General features: G+C 42.6%; 2 protein-coding genes across 2 annotated transcripts in view; both read right to left on the reverse strand.

Moving 5' to 3' along the window:
* Positions 1 to 1,287: 1,287 nt before the first annotated feature.
* On the reverse strand, positions 1,288 to 14,250 carry LOC112075540 (eukaryotic peptide chain release factor GTP-binding subunit ERF3A). Its single transcript, XM_024142527.2, has 11 exons — positions 13,797 to 14,250; positions 11,801 to 11,848; positions 4,320 to 4,571; positions 3,828 to 3,861; positions 3,601 to 3,678; positions 3,306 to 3,486; positions 2,903 to 3,057; positions 2,464 to 2,604; positions 2,133 to 2,226; positions 1,729 to 1,809; positions 1,288 to 1,458 (listed from the first exon to the last, which is right to left on the reverse strand). The coding sequence occupies exons 1-11, from the start codon at positions 13,987 to 13,989 to the stop codon at positions 1,288 to 1,290; spliced, it is 1,428 nt and encodes a 475-aa protein (XP_023998295.1). The 5' UTR covers positions 13,990 to 14,250.
* A 1,272-nt stretch (positions 14,251 to 15,522) lies between these two features.
* Positions 15,523 to 21,194, reverse strand: part of LOC112075541 (pyridoxal-dependent decarboxylase domain-containing protein 1) — a 15,079-nt gene continuing 9,407 nt past the window's right edge. The window contains 11 exon segments of the mRNA XM_070440949.1: positions 15,523 to 17,596; positions 17,735 to 17,833; positions 17,919 to 18,015; positions 18,133 to 18,225; positions 18,410 to 18,531; positions 18,680 to 18,798; positions 18,970 to 19,141; positions 19,397 to 19,502; positions 19,585 to 19,655; positions 19,872 to 19,932; positions 20,729 to 20,832. Of these exon segments, the coding sequence (XP_070297050.1) occupies positions 17,160 to 17,596; positions 17,735 to 17,833; positions 17,919 to 18,015; positions 18,133 to 18,225; positions 18,410 to 18,531; positions 18,680 to 18,798; positions 18,970 to 19,141; positions 19,397 to 19,502; positions 19,585 to 19,655; positions 19,872 to 19,932; positions 20,729 to 20,832 (1,481 nt within the window). The 3' untranslated portion in view covers positions 15,523 to 17,159.

The raw sequence follows: 21,194 nt of genomic DNA on the forward strand, positions 1-21,194 counted from the left end.
CTTTGTACGTGCCAGACAAACACTTATTTCTTTAGGAATGTACGTGAGTAAAATTGTCAACAAAAAAAACTTAAGTACAGATAAAAAAAAAAAAAACTTAAGTAGTACTGGAAAATATTTTTACACCACTGCTGAATTGAGAATTTCCTATTGCCTAGTAGTGGGGCTGGCACGATATGGGAAAATAATTTATTTTAACAAATGTTGCAATTGTGACACCTGCGAATTAAGAGTAAAACGTGTTTGGAATCATGGAAATATGACTATCTAATTCTATAGTTAGAATATAATAGTGGGCACTTTGAATACAGGGTTTGAGATGACACGAATTAAAATACCAGGAGGAGTTATTGTGACAGGGAAGAACTAAGAGTGTTGATACTGTTTCCTAGGGAAACTCTTATAATCTTTGCTACATTGCATGTTTTCTCTAACTACTTCATGTATCTACTATTCTTGTTTTGCATTTCCTCTGATTTAGAAGATACTGTTGCACAAACATGCTGATTTAGGTCTACACCATCACTGGTATTATCAGGCTGTATTAGCTAGCTACGTTTGCTCTTACTCAGTACATTATTAGCTAGCTAGCTATTCGCATTAGTGGGCTAACAATAGCGTCTCATAGATTTAGGGCAACTTGCTAAGAAAAGACAAACTAGCCGTTTGCTGAAGTAAGAAACACACGATTAGTGTCAGTATAGAACGCTAGTGGATTTATATATTAAGAAGCAAAGTGAAAACAGCATTGTTGTCATCAACATTGTTACATGTGCTGCATTGACCATGCAGACTCAACGCAAGTGTCTCCTGGTTGAGGAACATTAAATGCGCTCCTTGAGTGACAGGGGGCGTGGCTAGGTCGTGTGTGGAAAGTGCACATGGAGAAAAGAGCGAGAGTGATGACTCAAGTAGCGAAGTAAACCTAGAAAAATTGACATTACAAGGCATTTAACAAACCAAACATTCAAATACGGTATAGAAGGTAAAGTAAAACCAAACCGTTTGATCCCTGCATCAATACCGGTATATCATAAAATACATAGTATCACCACCCTACTTTAACTTGGTTTCAGTTTGGACTACATTTAAACCATTGTTCCCTTCCAGCATGGCCATTTAGGGACTACTAACATTTTACATATACACTTTCATCATTCAACAGAAGCTCTATCCAGAGCGACTTACATAAGTAATCAGGGTTAAGTGCCTTGCTCAAGGGCAAATCGCCATTTTTCAAGTAGTCAGCTTGATGAGAGACCTTTCTTTACTGGCCTCAATGCTAGGCTACCCAAAGGTGCGTCCAGAGTGGCAGAGGTTCTCAGCGTTACAGAGGATGAAGCCTGGCAGGATCTCCTCCTCCTCGATGCCCTTCAGTCTCAGCTTCAGGTTCTCTCCAGGAGAAGCATCGTCTGTCTCCACGTCATCACTCAGCAGGCTCAACACCTCCACTGTGTGCTACAGGGAGGGATGGAAGGAGGAAGGGATACGCAGCCATTAACACACTTTCATAATAAGAGATGGAGCGAACACCTTTATGGTAAAAAACAACAACAGAGGGAGATACCGTGTGGCACAGAGTGAAATGGAAAATAGGAGAAAAAAAMACCTATGACTAAACAACTCTGMCTTAAGATACTTGCCACCACATTKGCTAGGATTAGCTATAGCTCTAATGCTCTGATGGGCYTTGGATGTTCCATGGKAGGCTGCTGGAGAATGTCTTACCCTGTTTGGCATCATGACAAGCTGCTGTGCTTTACTGATGGACCCTGACTCCAGTTTCCCCAGGATGACAGTACCCATGTCCTATAGGGTGGGGAACAACAGTAGAAAGAGGCCAGATTAAGTAACCCAAGTCAGAAGAAGGTCTTCTCCAGTTGTGTGAGAGGCTTAAAAACTAGTGTGGTTTAATAGGCTTTTTATTACCAGGAAATAGGATGTTACATGTACAGTGTAGCTGCTGATGTGGGCAGTATGAATGACATGGCTCACTACAGTTGTTGACCATCAAAATACTGTCATGTAAAGGACAACCATACCTAAATAAACACTTAAATATAATGAGTTGGTAGCCATATTTATGGCAATAGAATAAAAATATGAAGGTTTCATAATGTGGTCGTCTTCACCTTGTATTTGTCTACGATGGGTAATCTGACTGGTCCGTCGCTCACTCTGTTTAAGTTTGGCAAACTGTCCAGATGTGGAATGAATGGTAACCCCCTGGAAGACAGACAGAGAGGAGATAAACAGGTCAGGACAGTAGCGGCAGGAGAATATTCAATCCATTCACACTGGAACGTTATAGTACCTTTGGTGTGGCTTCGTTAACAGAGAAGGAAGAAGCGTTTCTTACTGGACAAGAACAGATAGTACCTCTCCATTTTGGACTGTTTTCTTCCGTTTCGTACCTAGTGAACACAGCCCAGGAACAGCAGTGTAAAAGCTGGTGATACTCACGTATACCAAGTGCACGACTCAACAGGCTCCTTGAGGTTGGCTCCTGTGAGGCCGGAGCAGGGCATGAAGTGAATGTCTTTCTTGGGGTTGAAGCCAACCTTCTTCAAAAATGGCACTAGTTTTTCCTTGCATTCTTCGTACCTGAGGTTTCAGGTTAAACAACAAAAAAAATGTGGGTTGAGCTGGATTTCAGATGCATGAGAATAAATGTTAAACTCTCAAGCAAATCCTGAAATGATGTCAATGTAAGCATGATTTCCGTTAAGGTTCTACAAAGACCCTACATCAACAAAGGATTCCACCCTAGGCTTTGACCATCCCTATATCATCTTGTCTGTAATGGGTGTTTTCATGTTTATGGAAACTGGAGCAAGCACTCATGAGTACCAGTTTCCTGTAGCCTGATGTGATTTCTGTGCTCTAAGTGGTAACTGCGCACCTCTCGAGGCTCCAGTTCACTGTAGGGTCGTCCATTTTGTTGACGAGGATGATCAGATGCTTCACCCCCGCCGTTTTGGCCAACATGGCGTGCTCCCGTGTCTGTCCACCCTTCTCAAAGCCCGTRTCAAACTCTCCCTTCCTGGCTGAGATCACCTAGGCAGGAGAAATACACATTGAAAATCATTCAAGGAACCATGACATTGCTGTGTAGATTTCAAAATAATGTATTTTACGATCAGGTAAACAAATATTTATCATGGTCCCTTCTTAATTTCAAATCGTTATTTTTATAATTTTTATATTTACCATTTCAAGAGATCTTTGTCTCTCAACTGGATATTTTGGTATTTGCAGCCCCCCCCCCACACACCTTGAAAAACAGCATGACACTATGGACTCACCAGCACAGCCAGGTCAGCTTGCGACGCTCCTCCGATCATATTGGGCACAAAGCTTTTGTGGCCTGGCGCATCCAGGATGGTAAAGTGCTTTTTCTCAGTTTCAAAGTACGCTCTGCCCACCTCCACAGTCTTCCCCTTGTCTCGCTCCTCCTGGTTAGTGTCCAGAGCCCAGGAGAGGTACCTGGCAGAAAGAGGAAGTGGGGGGATTAAACCCTTGTTATACTGACAGGCTTTAGTCATGCCATTTCATATACTTTTTGCAGTAGACCCTGGTAAAAAGCAGAGTGTAACTCACCAGGTTTCCCTGTTCTTCTCCTTGGCTTCTCTTTCATACTTCTCCAGAGTTCTCTTCTCCACCATGCCTGTTAAATACCTACCAGTGAGGAAGGGGATAACCAGAGGGAGTGATGAAGAAAGAGGGGGAAGGAGCAAAGAGTAGAGGGGTGGTGAGAAATGCAACAGGTGTTAAAAGCCCCATTGGACTGAATGAATCATAACCACAACAGAAAGAGAGATACTCACATGATTTGACCTCCGATGGTAGACTTGCCAGCATCTGGGGAGAGATGAGACAACAGGGAGTGGTGAGAGCAGATAAAAATGGCCTGTGCTGTCTAGCCTTGTAACAGGGCTGATTAAATGAAAAATAAATACAAAACATTGCCTGGTTTTCCACTGTTTCCTATTAAGGCAATAGCATCGTTTCCCCTAGATTTGCTTCTTTGACAGACCCCCCAATCAGCAATCCAGGTGTGACAGTGACAACAATACACCATGGATGTTATATAGGGCTGCCAATAAACATGTTTTATTGGATCAAATGAAACCCCAAGAAATAACAGAGCAACGCCGAGATGATCCACACACCTAAGTGATAGTAGGTGAAACCACTGCAATTGCCATGAAAAAGAGGAAGAAAGCAGCAGATCACCCACACACCTAAGTGATAGTAGGTGAAACTACTGCAATTGCCATGAAAAAGAGGAAGAAAGCAGCAGATGTGCCCCCACTCACCAACATGCCCGATGAACACCACGTTCACATGTTCCTTCTTGGGCGCGTCTGGTGGGAGGGCGACCACTTTAGGCATGATTGGTAAGTCTTCTTCCTCCTCCTCTAGGACTTCCTCCTCCAGAATCTCCTCAACAACTATTGGTCCCCCGTCGCCACCAGGCCCTCCTCCTGGTTCTTCCTCATTGGGCTCCACCCCTTTCAGGTCCCATGTCTCCTCTGTGGTCATTTCAGAGTCGCCGTTCTCCACCGGGGCTGACCAGGGACAAACCGAACAGAGCATTAGTGGTGTGGAATAAGTAATCATGATTTAAGTTTGAAAATAGATTCCTCTGGTCTCAGGTCTGATGTGAAAAAGCCTACCACCGTAGCTAAGAATTTGGTCAATTAAGTTTCTCTACAAATGTTTTAGTTTAGATAGATAAAATACATGTAATTAGTTTGCCATAAGATGTAATATTCAAAGGGGAAAACCTAACAACTAGGGCTACACTACAGGCTGGCAATGATGCAGAGTACTCATACAGTACAGTTAGAGCATATTAATTAGACATGAGGGTATTGTTCTACGAAGCTTGTCAATGGTTACTACAGCTAAACTTCTGGCATCAGTTTTGACAAGATTTTACAGCTAAAGCTACAGAATGCAAAATCTACAGAACATTAGAGCTTAAGGTCAGAGTTCGTTCCAATAACATTGATACAATTTCCCTTCTTTTGATTTCTAGAAAAGGCCGTTTAACACCTGAAATAGTGTAACCATTCAGCACCCTATAGGCTTTAAAGACCGTAGTAGTGAAGACAGACCATGCTGACACTCGGAGAGCATAGCTCATCATTCCAACTATGAGACAGTGAAATCCGTAGTGTTTAATCCTGGTCCTGAGGACCCAAAGCGGTGCACATTTAGTTAACTCAGTACTACACACCTGATTCCACTTAATCAAAGGTTAAATTAGTTGATTAGCAGAATCAGGTATGTAATGCTAGGGGGAAAACTAAGATGTCTACCCCTTTGGTTCCCCAGGACCAGGAAACACTTGCAGTAGAATATGGGTTAGAGGTCAGTGAGTGCTCCAATGCAGCCTGGGCCCGGACATGTTTGGCTGGACTTCAAGCCTTTCTTCCATCCTGCACATTCATAACTTTTAGCCTAATGTAAATTATGTAAGACCTCAACAGTAAGGAAGGCTGAAGTCATTTTGCCAGTCACAGAAAGTCAGACTAATTGAATGGAGTGGCTGGGGATCATTCTGGACCCCTCTTCCCAACAGCGAAAGGTTCCAAAGCTTCTGCACATGTGTCGGATTCTCTACTTTACCCACAGTCTCTGCTCTACTCAGACGAATGGTGCTCAATCAATAAAGTTAGATCAAAGCTGAATCAATGTCTGCTAGATCACATAAAGATAGTCTTCAACATAATAACATGTATAATGTTACTCTTGTACAAAACTCAAAATAAGTGCTTTGATTTAAACTAAACACACAGGTAGGCTATGCTACAGCTTCTTAACACCATCTGCTCTAAACTTCACTCACTGGCTCGGTTACCATCCAATTGACCACAGGTTCACGCTAACATTCTCAAATCTGTATAAAAACCAACATGCGCATTTCCCCACCAGAGATGTGTTTCCATCAAAGGTACCCGTTGCAGATATAAGGCTGTGCGTGATGAGTGCACATAAAGATACCCTTTGCGGTTCAAGTTAAATGTGTTTCCTTCACATTTTCAACMGATGGGTTTCTCACACAAAAAATGTGCGTTATATAGCGTGTGCCAACTCTGGAATTGGCAGGCGCGCTCTAGCCAACAGCGCTATCTGCATGATTTTGACTAAAGAGCACATATAGCCTACCTGATATTATTATTTTTTAGACAAAAAAGAGAGATCATTTTAAATTTGTCAAAACGGCATCCAAGCATCGATCATCATGTCACCAGAATAAGACCCTCAATATTTATAGGAAAGGAGCATCAAGCTCACCACCCTGTGAAGTTCATAATTTATTTCATCTGTAGCCGAATAGGCCTAAACCGCATGCTTTCACAACGAGTCGTAGTGGGAGGACCAAACATGTCATCGACTGACTCAAAGTTTGATGGTTATTATATCAATATTTGCACACAAGTGTTTCCACAGACATTTCATATAATTCAGTTAACTTCTAACTAGGGGGCGCAATTTTAACTTTTGGCAAAAAATGCGTACCCATTTTAAACTGCCCATTTCTCAGCACCCGAAACTAGAATATGCATATAATAGTCAGATTAGGATAGAAAACACTCTGAAGTTTCCAAAACTGTAAGAATTTTGTCTGAGTTAAACAGAACTAATATTGCAGGCGAAAACCTGAGAAAATTCCAAACAGGAAGTGGCACTCTTTTTGAGAGCTCTGTGTTCCAATGCCTTCCTATCGCATATGTGAAGTCACATCAATAAGACCTATTTTTCTATGTCTTCCCTAAGGTGTCAACAGCCTTTAGACGTAGTTTCAGGCCTTTTGAAGGATGAGCCTGCAAGAGCACATTGGGTAAGTGGACAGGTGGGGGCTCTCCGGGTGATTTTTGCGCAATTCTGAAAGGTAGCCATTGTTTCTCTCGCTCCTCGTGAAAAGCCAACTGTCCCGGTTGATTTATTATCGAATAGATGTGAAAAACACAATGAAGTTGGATCAAAAACAACGTTTGACATGTATATGTGGACATTATGGATATAATTTGGGATTTTTCCCCGGCGTTGTCGCGAACGCTTTTTCCGGTGGATTCCTCGTCATGACGCATCAAACAAACGGAGGTATTTGGATATAAAACATATCTTTATGGAACAAAAGGAACATTTGCTGTCTAACTGGGAGTCTCGTGAGTGAAACCAACCGAAGATCAAAGGTAAACGATTAATTTGATTGCTTTGCTGGTTTTTGTTACCGAGTTACCTGGCGCTAGCGGTTCGTATTGTTTTGTAGAGCGATCGATACATTTACACAAATGCAAGTATTGCTTTCGCTGTAAAGCATAATTTCAAAATCTGAGACGACAGATGGATTAACAAAAGGCTAAGCTGTGTTTTGCAATATTGCACTTGTGATTTCATGAAATTATATTTTATGATTTACCTCTGGCGCTAGGCTACGCTATGCTAGTCAGGGTTTTTGATGACAAAAATCCCGGATCCGGGATGGGGAGTGCAGAAAGGTTTTAAACCAAAAAAAAGATCCCACATTGTCTAGCGTAGCTAGTTTTGTCGACATTTTGAAAGTTCCCCACATTTTTTACTCCCATCAGGCTTGTCACTACATTTTTTATCCGACGTACTTTACTAGCATAAAAAATGGATGGAAACCTGGTTACTGTTCATCATTTTAGACAACTGCAGGCTACTTCCAAACTGTAGAACTCAAGATCTAAATGAAAATCCCCATGAAACTGATTGAGATCCAATGGTTGGTATATGCAGACGTTTCATCGGTAAAACTTTAATTATACTTCACCATGAGGTTGAGTGCACAATTTGGGGTAAAGTGGAAAATGGAATAGGCAGAGGCTACAAATACAGAGTTTCCAGCCCCGCCGCTAACTTCTCAAAACGAATGAGCCGAATCATGTTCTGCGCATGTTATTTCACGGTAATTATTTGAACGGCCATGGTAATTCACACACATGCACGTTCAAGTCTCTCTTTACTCAATTCAATGGGCTTTATTGGCATGGGAAACATATGTTAACATTGCTAAAGTAAGTGAAGTGGATAATATACAAAAGTGAAATAAACTATGCTTCACTCACACTTTACTGAACCCTCAACCATTTGATTGACATGTAGCCCGTCTATCTGCCTCAGTTCTGGAAAGCTGATTGAAACGAACATTCCAATACACTGCTCAAAAAAATAAAGGGAACACTTAAACAACACAATGTAACTCCAAGTCAATCACACTTCTGTGAAATCAAACTGTCCACTTAGGAAGCAACACCGATTGACAATAAATTTCACATGCTGTTGTGCAAATGGAATAGACAACAGGTGGAAATTAGAGGCAATTAGCAAGACACCCCCAATAAAGGAGTGGTTCTGCAGGTGGTGACCACAGACCACTTCTCTAGTTCTATGCTTCGCTGGCTGAATGTTTTGGTCACTTTTGAATGTCTGGCGGTGCTTTCACTCTAGTGGTAGCATGAGACGGAGTCTAAAACCACAAAAGTGGCTCAGGTAGTACAGCTCATCAGGATGGCACATCAAGGCGAGCTGTGGCAAGAAGGTTTGATGTGTCTGATAGCGGAGTGTCCAGAGCATGGAGGCGCTACCAGGAGACAGACCCGGTACATCAGGAGACGTGGAGGAGGCCGTAGGAGGGCAACAACCCAGCAGCAGGACCGCTACCCCCGCCTTTGTGCAAGGAGGAGCACTGCCAGAGCCCTGCAAAATGACCTCCAGCAGGCCACAAATGTGCATGTGTCTGCTCAAACGGTCAGAACAGACTCCTGAGGGTGGTATGAGGGCCTCGACATCCACAGGTGGGGGTTGTGCTTACAGCCCAACACCGTGCAGGACGTTTGGCATTTGCCAAGAGAACACCAAGAGTGGCAAATTCGCCACTGGCTCTTCACAGATGAAAGCAGGTTCACACTGAGCACGTGACAGAGTCTGGAGACGCTGTGGAGAACGTTCTGCTGCCTGCAACATCCTCCAGCATGACCGTTTGGCGGTGGGTCAGTCATGGTGTGGGGTGGCATTTCTTTGGGGGGCCGCCACAGCTCTCCATGTGCTCGCCAGAGGTAGCCTGACTGCCATTAGGTACCGAGATGAGATCCTCAGACCCCTTGTGAGACCATATGCTGGGGCGGTTGGCTCTGGGTTCCTCCTAATGCAAGACAGGAGATCCCTCAGGAGACCATCCGCCCCCTCATCAGGAGCATGCCCAGGCGTTGTAGGGAGGTCATACAGGCACGTGGAGGCCACACACACTACTGAGCCTCATTTTGACTTGTTTTAAAGGACATTACATCAAAGTTGGATCAGCCTGTAGTGTGGTTTTCCACTTTAATTTTGAGTGTGACTCCAAATCCAGACCTCCATGGGTTGATAAATTTGATTTCCATTGATAATTTGTGAGCTTTTGTATGTTAGCACATTCAACTATGTAAAGAAAAAAGTATTTAATAAGAATATTTCATTCATTCAGATCTAGGATGTGTTATTTTAGTGTTCCCTTTATTTTTTTGAGCAGTGTATATATGAAGGCTCTGTCTGTTGTAACAGATATTGCTATAGCACAAGCAAGATGTAGTCTGCACTTTGCATTGGCGCAAAAACAATCAGCGTTTGTGATGAAATCTTTCGATTTATGCCGACATATTTACTGATAAAGAACACTGCCTCCCAATAGCCAACGTTTGCATATTAAAATCGCTGTTGACAAGGGTTGTAACGGTTCACCAAACCCAGTTAGGTAGGTGGGTATGGCAGTTTTGGGGTCATGGTTCGGTAAAGCGGAAAATGAAATACCAACAGTTACCAATTCCATATATGATCATGAGTCATAATACCAGATGAGAGCACAATAAGGAATAAAAACACTTTGAATTTTCTTAAATGAAAACACACGACTACCCATCAACAATAAAATAAAAGTGCAAAGTGTGTAAAATCAATATGTAAACATGACTCAGACATTGTGTAGGCCTATGCTATAATGTTTTCTTACAAAGAAAAATATGCGCACGTGTGACTCGAGTGAGGCGCGTATGTAGCACAGTAGTTCTCATTTCCCACTCCAGGGTAAAGTGATGGGCTGTCACAGTGAAGTAGCTCTGTAGCCCTGGTGGTCCACACAGGGTGCATTGGTCAATTAATTGACAATTTCCTCTTTAGCTTGCTTACATAGAGGGGGGACTAACACCTTTTTGCTGAAACAGGTGCGAGAGGGCAAAGTTCATAACGTGGCTTGAGCACTTTCACGAGGTGATGAAACCCCCTATTCTTCTCAACAAATGAGAATGGGCGCAAATATCTGCAGCTATAAAACATAGCTATCGCTCTTGTAATTTATGTGGCAGAATCAGCTGGAAAGGGTTGCTTGAATGCAGAGGGGAGACAGTTATTGTTTTGCATTTCCATCTTGCGCCACTGGGGTGAAGTCGACTTAAATGTGTCATGTTTGAGGCATTGGCAGTTGTATAGGCATTTTTGTTGATCAGTGGCGACATACTCTGTTCATTGCCGCTGTAATCTTCTGGGAAGCAAAAAGGTTTCCAAACTGGAGATTTAAACAACGGAGAATCGTCCTGGTTTTTCAAACACACCACCCACAATCGTACAGAACTAGTTCCCGGCTGCGCCTCACAAAAGAACAGATTGAAATGCGCCAAATAAGATTTGAGTTTTGATTACAATGTGCGCATAAGCTCTAGTTGTTAACGGGATAGCCCAAAATGTTTTTTCCAACTTTGACTTACTTGAGGCATACAACGCAGCGCAGGCCTAGCATTTTGATTTGAGTATTTATGTATTCATTCAGGTTCACAGTGCGGAATGAACCAAGGTCCCTGTACCAAACGGCTCAGTACGAATGTTTGTACCGTTACACCCGTACTATTGACTGCCTGTCTGAGTCTTGCTTTGTTGATAGGCTGTGTACATACAGCTTGCCTAACAACCCCCCCATGAAAAAGAAATTGCCTGTTGCGTCGTGGTTATGTTCGCTTTGATTACTGTTACAACAGACAAAGAACAGCGTTTCTTCGAACAAGTGGCAGCGGAGTCACGGAGTGAGCAAGCACCGAGCAGTAGCTCAAAGGACTCGGAGGGGAAAGCACGCAGCGGATCCTGCACATGCGCATAAATATCTCTAGTCCAAAACTTCCGTTTCGCAGAAAATTAGGAACTGCAGCCACTCTAAATGGAATAAGGCACCAAGTTGCCACACCAGACATCAAGTTTGGTCTTTGTCTGCACCAAAGCGAGTCAGCATCAATCTGTTTATTATGACACAGTACAGCACCCTCACAGAATTCACTGGCATTACAACACACCTTAATTTGTACTTATAATAGAGAGGGTGGGTTCTTGTCTAAATATAATGTAACAAGACATTAGCTAGTCAATTGGCGGTCATCTACACATAATTAGACTAGAAGGGACACACAGCGGTCAAAAATAGCTGACATACAGAACGCTTCCATGGCAACAATGAATGTGCACAAAACATGTGTTCTAGAAGCTGTACTAGATACATGTCAGAACTTTGTGACTGCTAATTGAGAAGACTGAGGCCCACAAACATGAATTAGTGATTCATACCAGTGACAGTTGCTTTGGTGGACGTTGTAAAACCAGTCAACAGTGGGTTGACTGGATTTACGGAGGACTTTGTTAGAGGCCAGAGGCTGGGCCCATAGATTGTGAGGCTAGCTAAGCTATTCATGGATAATGCTGAACAGAGCAAAATGACCACAGGTGTAAAACACACACGTATACATACCTGCAGTTTCTGCGACCTCCATGGTGGCAACAACTGGTTCAACGTCCGCTAAAAAAAGAGAGAGGTAGAGCGTATTCACATTAACGCTTCTTTCATCAGACATTTTTCATCAAATAAAACGTAAGGTGGGATTGGTGTGAAATCTACCGACCAGCGCTCTTCCAGTCTACCACAATGGTCACAACTAATACAGTTCTTATGAGGCCAACAAACTGCAACACCAGTTCCCCCAGTTAACTGGTTCGCAATATGTACTATAGACAGGTTGTTTGTTTAGCAACAACCAAAGCCTGCACAACTATGGGGCAAAACATACGGGTTGGCTTAGATTGTTGACAACATGTAAACTATATTTCTTCAACTTTCGTCGTTTTTTGTGTGCAAAATCAGCACCTGTGATCTCAAATACATTGTTACAGTTCTTGGTTAGCTAGCAAATTTCAGTTAATATGGAATCAGTTAAAACACCTAAACACAAGACATGGTCTCAAGAACAAGATGAAACTGGCTGACAGTAGTCACGATTCCCCACATGGCAGTTTCTTGTCATTGTTGGTAGCCATCTGGCCATCCAGAATCACAACATCCGACTTCTGCCCCATTGAAGCGTCAACCACTTGTGACATTGTCAGCTAACCCATCTATACGCAACAACCCACCAACAGCTTGATGTTTACTATACTTTTACTGGGCTGACATTTTCCTCAAGAGCGGTTGAATATCTTTAGTATAAACACACATTGGTGATGTCCATCAACAGCAGAAAACCTGCCGAACACGCCTGTACAGGCTAACAGGTAAGCTGAGGTTAAAGGATAAGAAAATGGCCGTAGGTCAAAAATATCAGACTGGGAAAATAGCTCGATTTGAATCCCCTCATGACTTACAAGTTAGTATTGCCTAATAGAGAATGCATAACCACCACAACCTAAGAGCTTTTCTAGAAAGGATGGTAATTTATGTTTCAAGACAAAGAACCTTACATATTCCCCTCCATATTGGATTTGTCAAAAGACAGAACTGACCAAAACATGCCACAGCTCATTTTCATTACATCAAAACGTAAAAGAGAAACATCTATGAATGGCTCTGACTAGTTATTTCTGCTTTCTTGGTCTGCTCAAATGGGACACTTTGTTCACAAGTTTGTCTTCCACTTATGGACCGTATGTAAAGCTGTCTCTTATACACATCTAGATGTGTATAAGAGACAGATTTTGCCCTTTATAAGGGGCAAGGTTGTACCCGTTCAAATAATTACTAGTTATCTATCTACAGTAGCTAGTTGGGTACATAGCTTGAAATCCTAACTTACATTGTGGGAAGGGTATAGACAAAAAAAAAAGCACAATTGGCCAAGAACGTCTTAGCTAGCCATTTCTGACTACATTGCCCACGTAGACAGTAAAAAAAAATGTGGGACCGTTTGTCTTACCAACGTTAGGTACACAATTGTCACACGACTGACATAGGATAGGCTAACTAACGTTAAACTTAGTTATGCCAGTAACTAAGATTTGGTAAAATGATAACGTTTGCTACTTTACCTAACTTAACTAAAACCTCGAATGTCCAAAACCTCACATATGGTTAATATTAGCTAACGTATGTAACTATAGACACTGTCGGCGACAGTTGGCTAAAAGRAAGCTAAGTTAGCTAACCGGCAACTAGCTAGTAAGTAGTGGTTAGAAACATAACGTTACTATAGTTAACTAAACCCTAACGAAAATATTAGTTACAAACAAGCCATTAACAARCCATCAACTACCGAATACAGCTAACGTTACAGCTAACTAACAAACTAACGTTCAGTTGCTAACTAAATACCGTTAATTTGGTAACTAATGCTCGCCTTCAACGTTAACTAGCTACTTTACGCGGTCTCTAAAGTGTAGACGCATGTGGGTTGTGGAGCTTGTTAGCTAGCAAACTAAGTTAACTTGCAAACAAGCTAGCTAACCATCTAGCCAAACGCGAGTGACCACGAACTTACCACCGGAATCAGGATCTTCCGAGGGGCCTTTCTGAAAGAAGGACGGGACAAATTCGACGGCATTTATGTTGGGGACAAACGGTTTGGCATTCACGTTGAGGGCGGCGAATTCGGAATCGAGTTTCCCGTCAACCGGGGCCTCAACATCATCCTCTTGTTCCCAGGAATCAGGGGCAGCGTCTCTCGGGTCCATCGTGGGTCTTTGCTAGATGTTCAGTACTGTGGATAAATACTTGCGTTACGCAGTTGCTGAACTGGCTAGTGTCCGCCCCTATTATTAACAAGTTGTTGAGGTCACCCGATAAAACTAATCAAACTTCCCCTGTCTAATGTCTAATATGTGTTCGATTTACTTGAAATAAAATAGCCGGTTTCTCTCGGTAAAGGGATACGCGAAAGCAAGATTCGACTCAGCACTCCCAGCAAGTCCTCGTGTGCTGCTGACTCTCCCCAACCGATGGGAGCGACAACCAGTTGCATACTGGGAGATGCTGTGCATTGCAGGTGTCGCCGTTATTCGGTAGAACGTTATGGAGGAAGCGAGAAAACGACATTTCCATACACACGGAAAGCACACGTTTTACGTCAACGTTGCTGACCCATCTTGCAGGTTCAACATTTTTTAGTTCCGATTCGGCAAACGTTGCACGAGATGCTCAAAGGCCAGTCTGAACACTGAAAATAATTATTTACAGAACACACGTATCCCGTTTAAACGTCAATTTCATTACCTCAAATTAACATCTCGCACAAAAATCCAGGAAGTGCATCTGAAACAAATTATCATTGGATATTTTTGTATAGGCCTGTCTGAGTTGAGTTCTTTCCACAGTGTAGGCCTTATCTATTGACAGACAGTGGGTATCTAATGGCATTGCAGTCCATTTCACATAAGTAAACATATGCAAGTTTAGTTCATTTTCATTCCCATTGACATAAACGCAACAATTAACGTGTTTACTGAGTTACTGTTCATAGATGGAAATCAGAAATCAGACACTGTCTAGCAAAATGTCCAGCAGCACAAAACAGTGCATCAACGAAGGCAGGGCTTAATAACATTGAGGAAAAAGTTTGAGCATTGCAGTGTGTATTTGGGTTCTTTAATTCCCCATACTGATTCCATTGGTTATTTCTGACGGGGAGAAACACATCAACCTGACATTGGTACTAAATCAGGATTTCAGTGATGTTGACTGTGGAATTACTGATAGTTACCAAGTTAACAATTTGATTAACACCTTTGACTTGTAAATTCAAGAGTCCCTGCAATTGATTGATGACACAAGTGTTTTATATCATGTTTTAATAAAGCTGATTGGATTCTTCAATACATCCCTCTTTCCATCCCATGAAATTACATTTGACCAGTGTTTTTTCAGACATCTTTGAGAAACAGGCATTGAACTTCAATGAGATTAGTGCAGTAAGTACTTCAACCACCTATGTCCTTAAAACATGAATCTATTAAATATTTTCACTTCAGAAAACTAAATTAATGGTGTATCAAAAATAACACTCCCAGTTCAACATTAAATATCAGTTATTTTTCTCCTTTGCTATGAGTAGAATATTGCACCAGAATTGCTGATTAGGAGCAGAATAAAAAGTAACATGTACTTACATGTTTAATGAATATGAAAACAATGTCCTCAATAAAGGCGATAAAGACATAATAACAAAGCCTTACGACATTAAACAGATATACAACAAATGGAAATTATATCAGTGAACCAAGATCATCTTTATAGTATCAATTCAGAAGACAACAYTTACGGTTGTATTTTCAAGTTAAGTGCACATCCTAAGTTAAGAAAAACTTTAAAGTATAAGCTCATTCCATTCTGTCTGCTTTGGATATAAAAATGTCTAACGGCACAGTGTTGTACAGTGGATACAAAAGCAGTTTTATAAGCAAATGATTCATCACATTTGAAAGTCATTGMAATGTCAGTAGTCTACTGACACCCTAGGTCATTAAAGTTCTCCCAAATTTTATGACTACATAGCAGAAATATGATTGGACAACGAGAATATAACCCCTATCATTTCAATAATTACAACTGTGTACAAAACATGTCGTAAACCCCCTTAGAGCTGTAGGTCGAGAATAGTTAAATTCTCTAGATGTCTTCAAYAGAGAGAAGTTAATGGTATGGAAGGAACATAAAACTGGATCCTTGACAAAGGGCTTAGAGAAAAGGTATGTGAAATCAAAGAGAGTGTAATGGAAGCAGGACGGAAATATTGTTGTGTCATTTCAAGTCAGGAATCATAATTCATCAAAGTAGTTATTGCAACAAATTATAGACTTATTTTGAGAATTAAAAAAATGTAATGACTATGTGCAACATTAAATAAGGTAGTGCAGTAATAATGGACAGAACAAATGGAATATATATATATTTTTAAACAACCCTGCATTGAAACCAAATCCTTTAACCTGCAAATATGCTATCATCAGTCTAGGCATTATAATAGCTACTAGGCTACAGTATGTCTTTCTCACAGGAAACGTCAACATAACTTACAGCCACTATATTTTTTGGCAAAGGAAATTTCCTCAGAATGCATGTTAAGCAAGACTTTGCTTGTAAGGAAAATGTAGCCCCATTGGTCAGATTATTAAAAACATACATTTATATTGTAAAAAAAAACTAAACATACACCAATCAGACCCAAGTATGTGCAAAAATTAACAGGAGGGTGTTTGACAAACCATGGACGGTCTATTGGGGTAGTGCACATATACTGTGGGTGTGTTTAAAGATCAGAAGCGGGTGGATGTGAGTATTCTCTCGTTCAATTCATATCACAGTATGCTTTCATTTTTCTACTACATTTCCCTCTATATAGATCTGGTTTTACTGATCATGATGGTGATTGAGTGGATAGAAATAGGTGTGCATACATTACATACAAACTAAAATTGTTTTATTTCCAGTGTTAGTCACACGTTACTTGGCTTGCATATAAGCTGTTTTACCTCCGGGCCATGACGAGACCGACTGAAGTAGAGTGGAGGCCATGAACCAGGAAGTCCTCAGACGACCCTTCACCTTTGACTCCCTGCCTCAGGTGTAGTTCCTGCTTGACCAGAGTTCTTAGGTCCTACTCCTACATAGTTARTTATTAACCCACAATGATTGAGTCCTCAGACACAACCCTAGAGACTAAGGCTGGATTCCATTCTGAAATCCTGGTTCCTTCCCGTTGTCCTTGACCTCTCCCAGTCATCAAGGGACTGGAAAGAAAGAATAAAGTAGAGATAAAATGCCAAAAGCACTCCCTACCCTTCTGGTAGGCTAAGTGAAGCCGTAGCTGTCTAATTATCTCTCATCAAAGTTTCCAGTCCCTTTAGATCTATAAGGAGACAGTTGTCAAGAAAAGATGCAAGGGAGAATTATTTGAGAATGGAATYAATCCCTGCTCTGCAACACCTGCTGGACTGGCCTGGAACCTTTCAGAGCTGGTTTCAAATAACCCTGCCCTGGTGGCTGTCCTATCTGCCCGTCTCCTCCACTGGTGAAACTCCTGTCCCTCAGGCCGTCTCTCCTCCTCTTCCCTTCCTGTGTACCCACCTCGCCGTTTCCTGCGTGGGCTCGGGTTCAGCCAGCACCTGGGGGGTCTCTGGACTCTCAGGGCCACGGAAACCGCCTCGTCTGGGACAGGGGAAGGTGGGTTGGGTGTGGTGGGTTGTGGGAACCTCTCCCTGGAGAGATCCTCAGCCTGGCCCACGGAGCTTGTCTCACTGTGGGAGTCAGAGCCCCCTGCACCCTCGCGCCGGAACAGCCTCTGTCCTGCACGTGGAGGAGGAATCAGAGAATAGTAGTCTAAGATTTCCAGTATTTTTATAAATAAAATATGTCCCTTGATTTTAAAAGAGAATGACTGCGAAAGAACAAGAATATCCCATCTATAGATCTGTGAGACCATACCTGGCAGTCTCTTGGCAGAGGAGGTAGGGGTTTCTGGCGACGCCAGCCCACCTGTCTGGGCCTTCATGGAGTAGATGGGCTCTGTGGAGTCCAGGGAACCTAGGGAAACAGTCACTTAATATACCATCGGAATGCAGATGTACAGGAGCAACCTAGGAGCAGGCACACACACACAGTTGTGTACCTGCAGCCAGGTTAAAGGTTCTGCCCTTCACAGTGCTCTGGAACGGAGAGAACCAGTTCAACACGGAGCCGACCAGAGGAATCTGTCTCAACACACCCTGAGAGAGAGAGAGAGAGAGAGAGAGATGGTGCAATTTTTTAATACAAATCAGTCCATAAAATGTCATGTATACAACATTATTAATGTCATACACATACAAAAAGCACACACACACCTCCTCCATGAGTTTGTCCTGGTTGTCTTTCTGGAGCTGGAGCTCTGCCTCCTGGATGCCTTTCCTCACCACCTCTGTCATGTTCTCTAATAGCTAGTGACAAAGATGGGACAGAAGAAAATAGTCATTTACAACTCAATCAATGCAATAGGATTGTAGTATTGCATAGATTCTTTATTATATGTTATCATCAAAAATCTATATAATCTGGAAGTACCAGCCATGTTGGAGGAAGTGACAGACTGTAGGTAAACAGAGTAGAAGGAGATAGCGTTACCCTGCCGTTTTCCTCTATGTCCCTCCCCAGGGCGGCTATCGTATCCACTAGCTCTGCAACGTCTAGGTCCTCCGTTGCCATGCCAATAAATATGCAGTCCTTCTCGGGTCCGAACTCCAGGCCTGAGGATGGAGGGAGAGAAGTTAAGAGGTAAAGCAGGCAGAATCAGAACCAGGTCTGAATCATTCCTTGAATTGAGGGGAAGAATGAAACCTTGAGTTTCAGATGTGATAAAAGAAGCTCTGTGCTGTGGACAAGCACAGTACTGACCGGTGGAGAAGATGAGGTCTGCATCCAGATCCCCTAGTTTCACCAGCAGCTCACTGTTGATCTTCTCCACCTCCAACTGTCTCTTACTGTCGTTCAGCTCCTCAATCCTCGGCTCATACCTGAGTGGATACACACAATCATTTTGTGGACAAGTCACATTGCTTTACACAAATTACACACATTTTACTGTACAGAAATGACCACGTTTTTACTATGAAATGGCATGGTAAAATGGTAATTACACAGCTACTAATGATACAAATACGGAATGAATAACAGTATATTCCTACCTGACGGCTCCCAGGCCAGGCCAGCTGAGGTCCTCTATGTAACTGAGGGCAGAGTGGCGGTACACCTCCTCTCTGAAGTCCAGTCTGAGACGCAGCGTACAGTTCAGCACAGGAACCAGCTCAGTCAACCGCTCCACCAGCAGATCCACGTCACACCTCTGGGTCCCCAGGGCTGGGAGGGAACAGGTCAGAGGGCAGAGTTCAGAGGTCAACAGCTACAGGGTCAACAAAAGGAGAGTTGTGCCTGACTGARGATGATCAGGTGTTCTTCATTAACTGTACAGGTGAGTGTGTGTAATACAAATTATGGTATGTCTAACAGGTGAGTGTGTGTCTTACATGTGAATGTTTATTTTACAGGTGAGTGTGTGCCTTTCTTTATGATGCGTGTCTGTCCTACAGGTGTGTGTGTGTGTGTGTGTGTTACCTGCGGCGGTCATAAGAGGGGTGAAGCGGACACAGGTGCCCTCGTCCTCCAACTCCACTATGTCTACCCCGCTGGCGGGCACCAGCTGTGCCAACCGCTCACACAGCTACAGGCAGACACAATCAATCAACCAACCAACCAAGCAACCAACATTGTCTCACCCATTACACATGTAAACAAATGCTCACCCATCTGTTGAGGGAATCTAGCACTTCTCTCTCTCCAGCAAAGTAGCCCTCCACAGAACCACCACTGGATTCTGAGTAGAGGGAAGAGGGCATAGCATTATGACCTATTACATATAACATGCCAAATTCAAACACATAGTACATTTACATGATACTCATTTGAATGCATTATTACATCATTTGAATGCCCACATTGCATCTAAAGTAAGTTGGATGCAGCTGAGTAAGAGTTCCTGGTTAGTTGAGGAAAATGTGTTAGAACAGGAAGAGTAGTGTTAAACACTCACCTGCACTGGTCTCCTGGGAGAACCTAAACACTACTACTGGAGAGTTGAGCTCATCCTCCACCTGCAGCACAGGAAGGGTGAGAGACACACAGGTGAGGTTCCACACATCCAGGATCATAACCTTTGATCTTTAAAAAACTCTGTTGTCATTAACATGCAAACAGGTGTAATGTGTGAGAATGGGCCGGAGAAGCTGTGTGATGTGATGCTATGGAGATGCCTGGGTTTGTGACACACATCCTCTGTTTGAGCAGTCAAACTGGTCTGCATGGAGATTGTTAAATCATGRAGCTTTAAAAAAAGMTAAATGTTTGGGCATAAATGTCAATGCCTATGACTTCCATTCACAATGGACATGTCTGTGTTTTCCATGGACTTTATATACATGACTAACTCTTACAACCTACGACACAGCCACAACTGACCATTATACTGTATGTACTGTGTATACTTTGTACATCTACCCAGTACCCATAGCAGGATTGACTGGTTGAAGTGACATGTTGGATTGTTACTGTTGTACCCTAACAGGGTAGTTATGTAAACACAGTGAGGTCCATCTTTGATGACGCCTGGGCCAAAGTTCAACTTTAGAGTCATCAGGATTCTGTGAAGACGTGGTGGTGGGGGGGACAGGACATTGTCTGCTGTGCCTAAAACATGCCTGTAGTGATGATTGGACAGGAACCAGGAAGTGGACTGATTGCAGTTTTAGCAAATGAGTGCCCTCGATTTGAGCGGTGTCTCAAATACAGTGCCTTTCAGMGCATTCAGGTGGAAAAACATGGTCAGGTACAGAGTGAAACAGAGAAAGAAAGGTGGGAGCAGGCAGGGGAAAGAGGGTTGGTCCCACCTACAATAGACAGAATGAGAGAGCCCAGCAAGTCCCGTAGAGAGCCCCCTGAGATCGGCGGGATCCGAGAGAGAGACACCACACCCTGTAACCAAGGCAACCCAACAGCTCACTATCTACAGTATACACACACTTCTTACATATGACACTCACTACAACAAATGGTACTCAAAGCCACCATCAACACAGTAACCAGACCCACACACTCTGCTTGTTCACCAAATCAGCTTCAGCAGTTACTGCACCGTTCCAATGATCTCTATATCGTCTACATGTGTAAATCATATTCACACTCAGTTTCAGATTATATAAAGGTCACTATCTGCTCAGAGCTGATGCCTGTGAACAAGGTCTTTGTTTTGCAACAGTATGATGGAGGTCTCTGTTAGCGAGGCTCAGTGCTGTTTCTTTACCATAGTCAAAGCATCGACGAAAGAGATCTCAGAGTCAAGCTCATCCTGATGATGACA

Source organism: Salvelinus sp. IW2-2015, unplaced genomic scaffold (genome assembly GCF_002910315.2).
Source record: "Salvelinus sp. IW2-2015 unplaced genomic scaffold, ASM291031v2 Un_scaffold3228, whole genome shotgun sequence".
NCBI classification, from domain to species: domain Eukaryota; kingdom Metazoa; phylum Chordata; class Actinopteri; order Salmoniformes; family Salmonidae; genus Salvelinus; species Salvelinus sp. IW2-2015.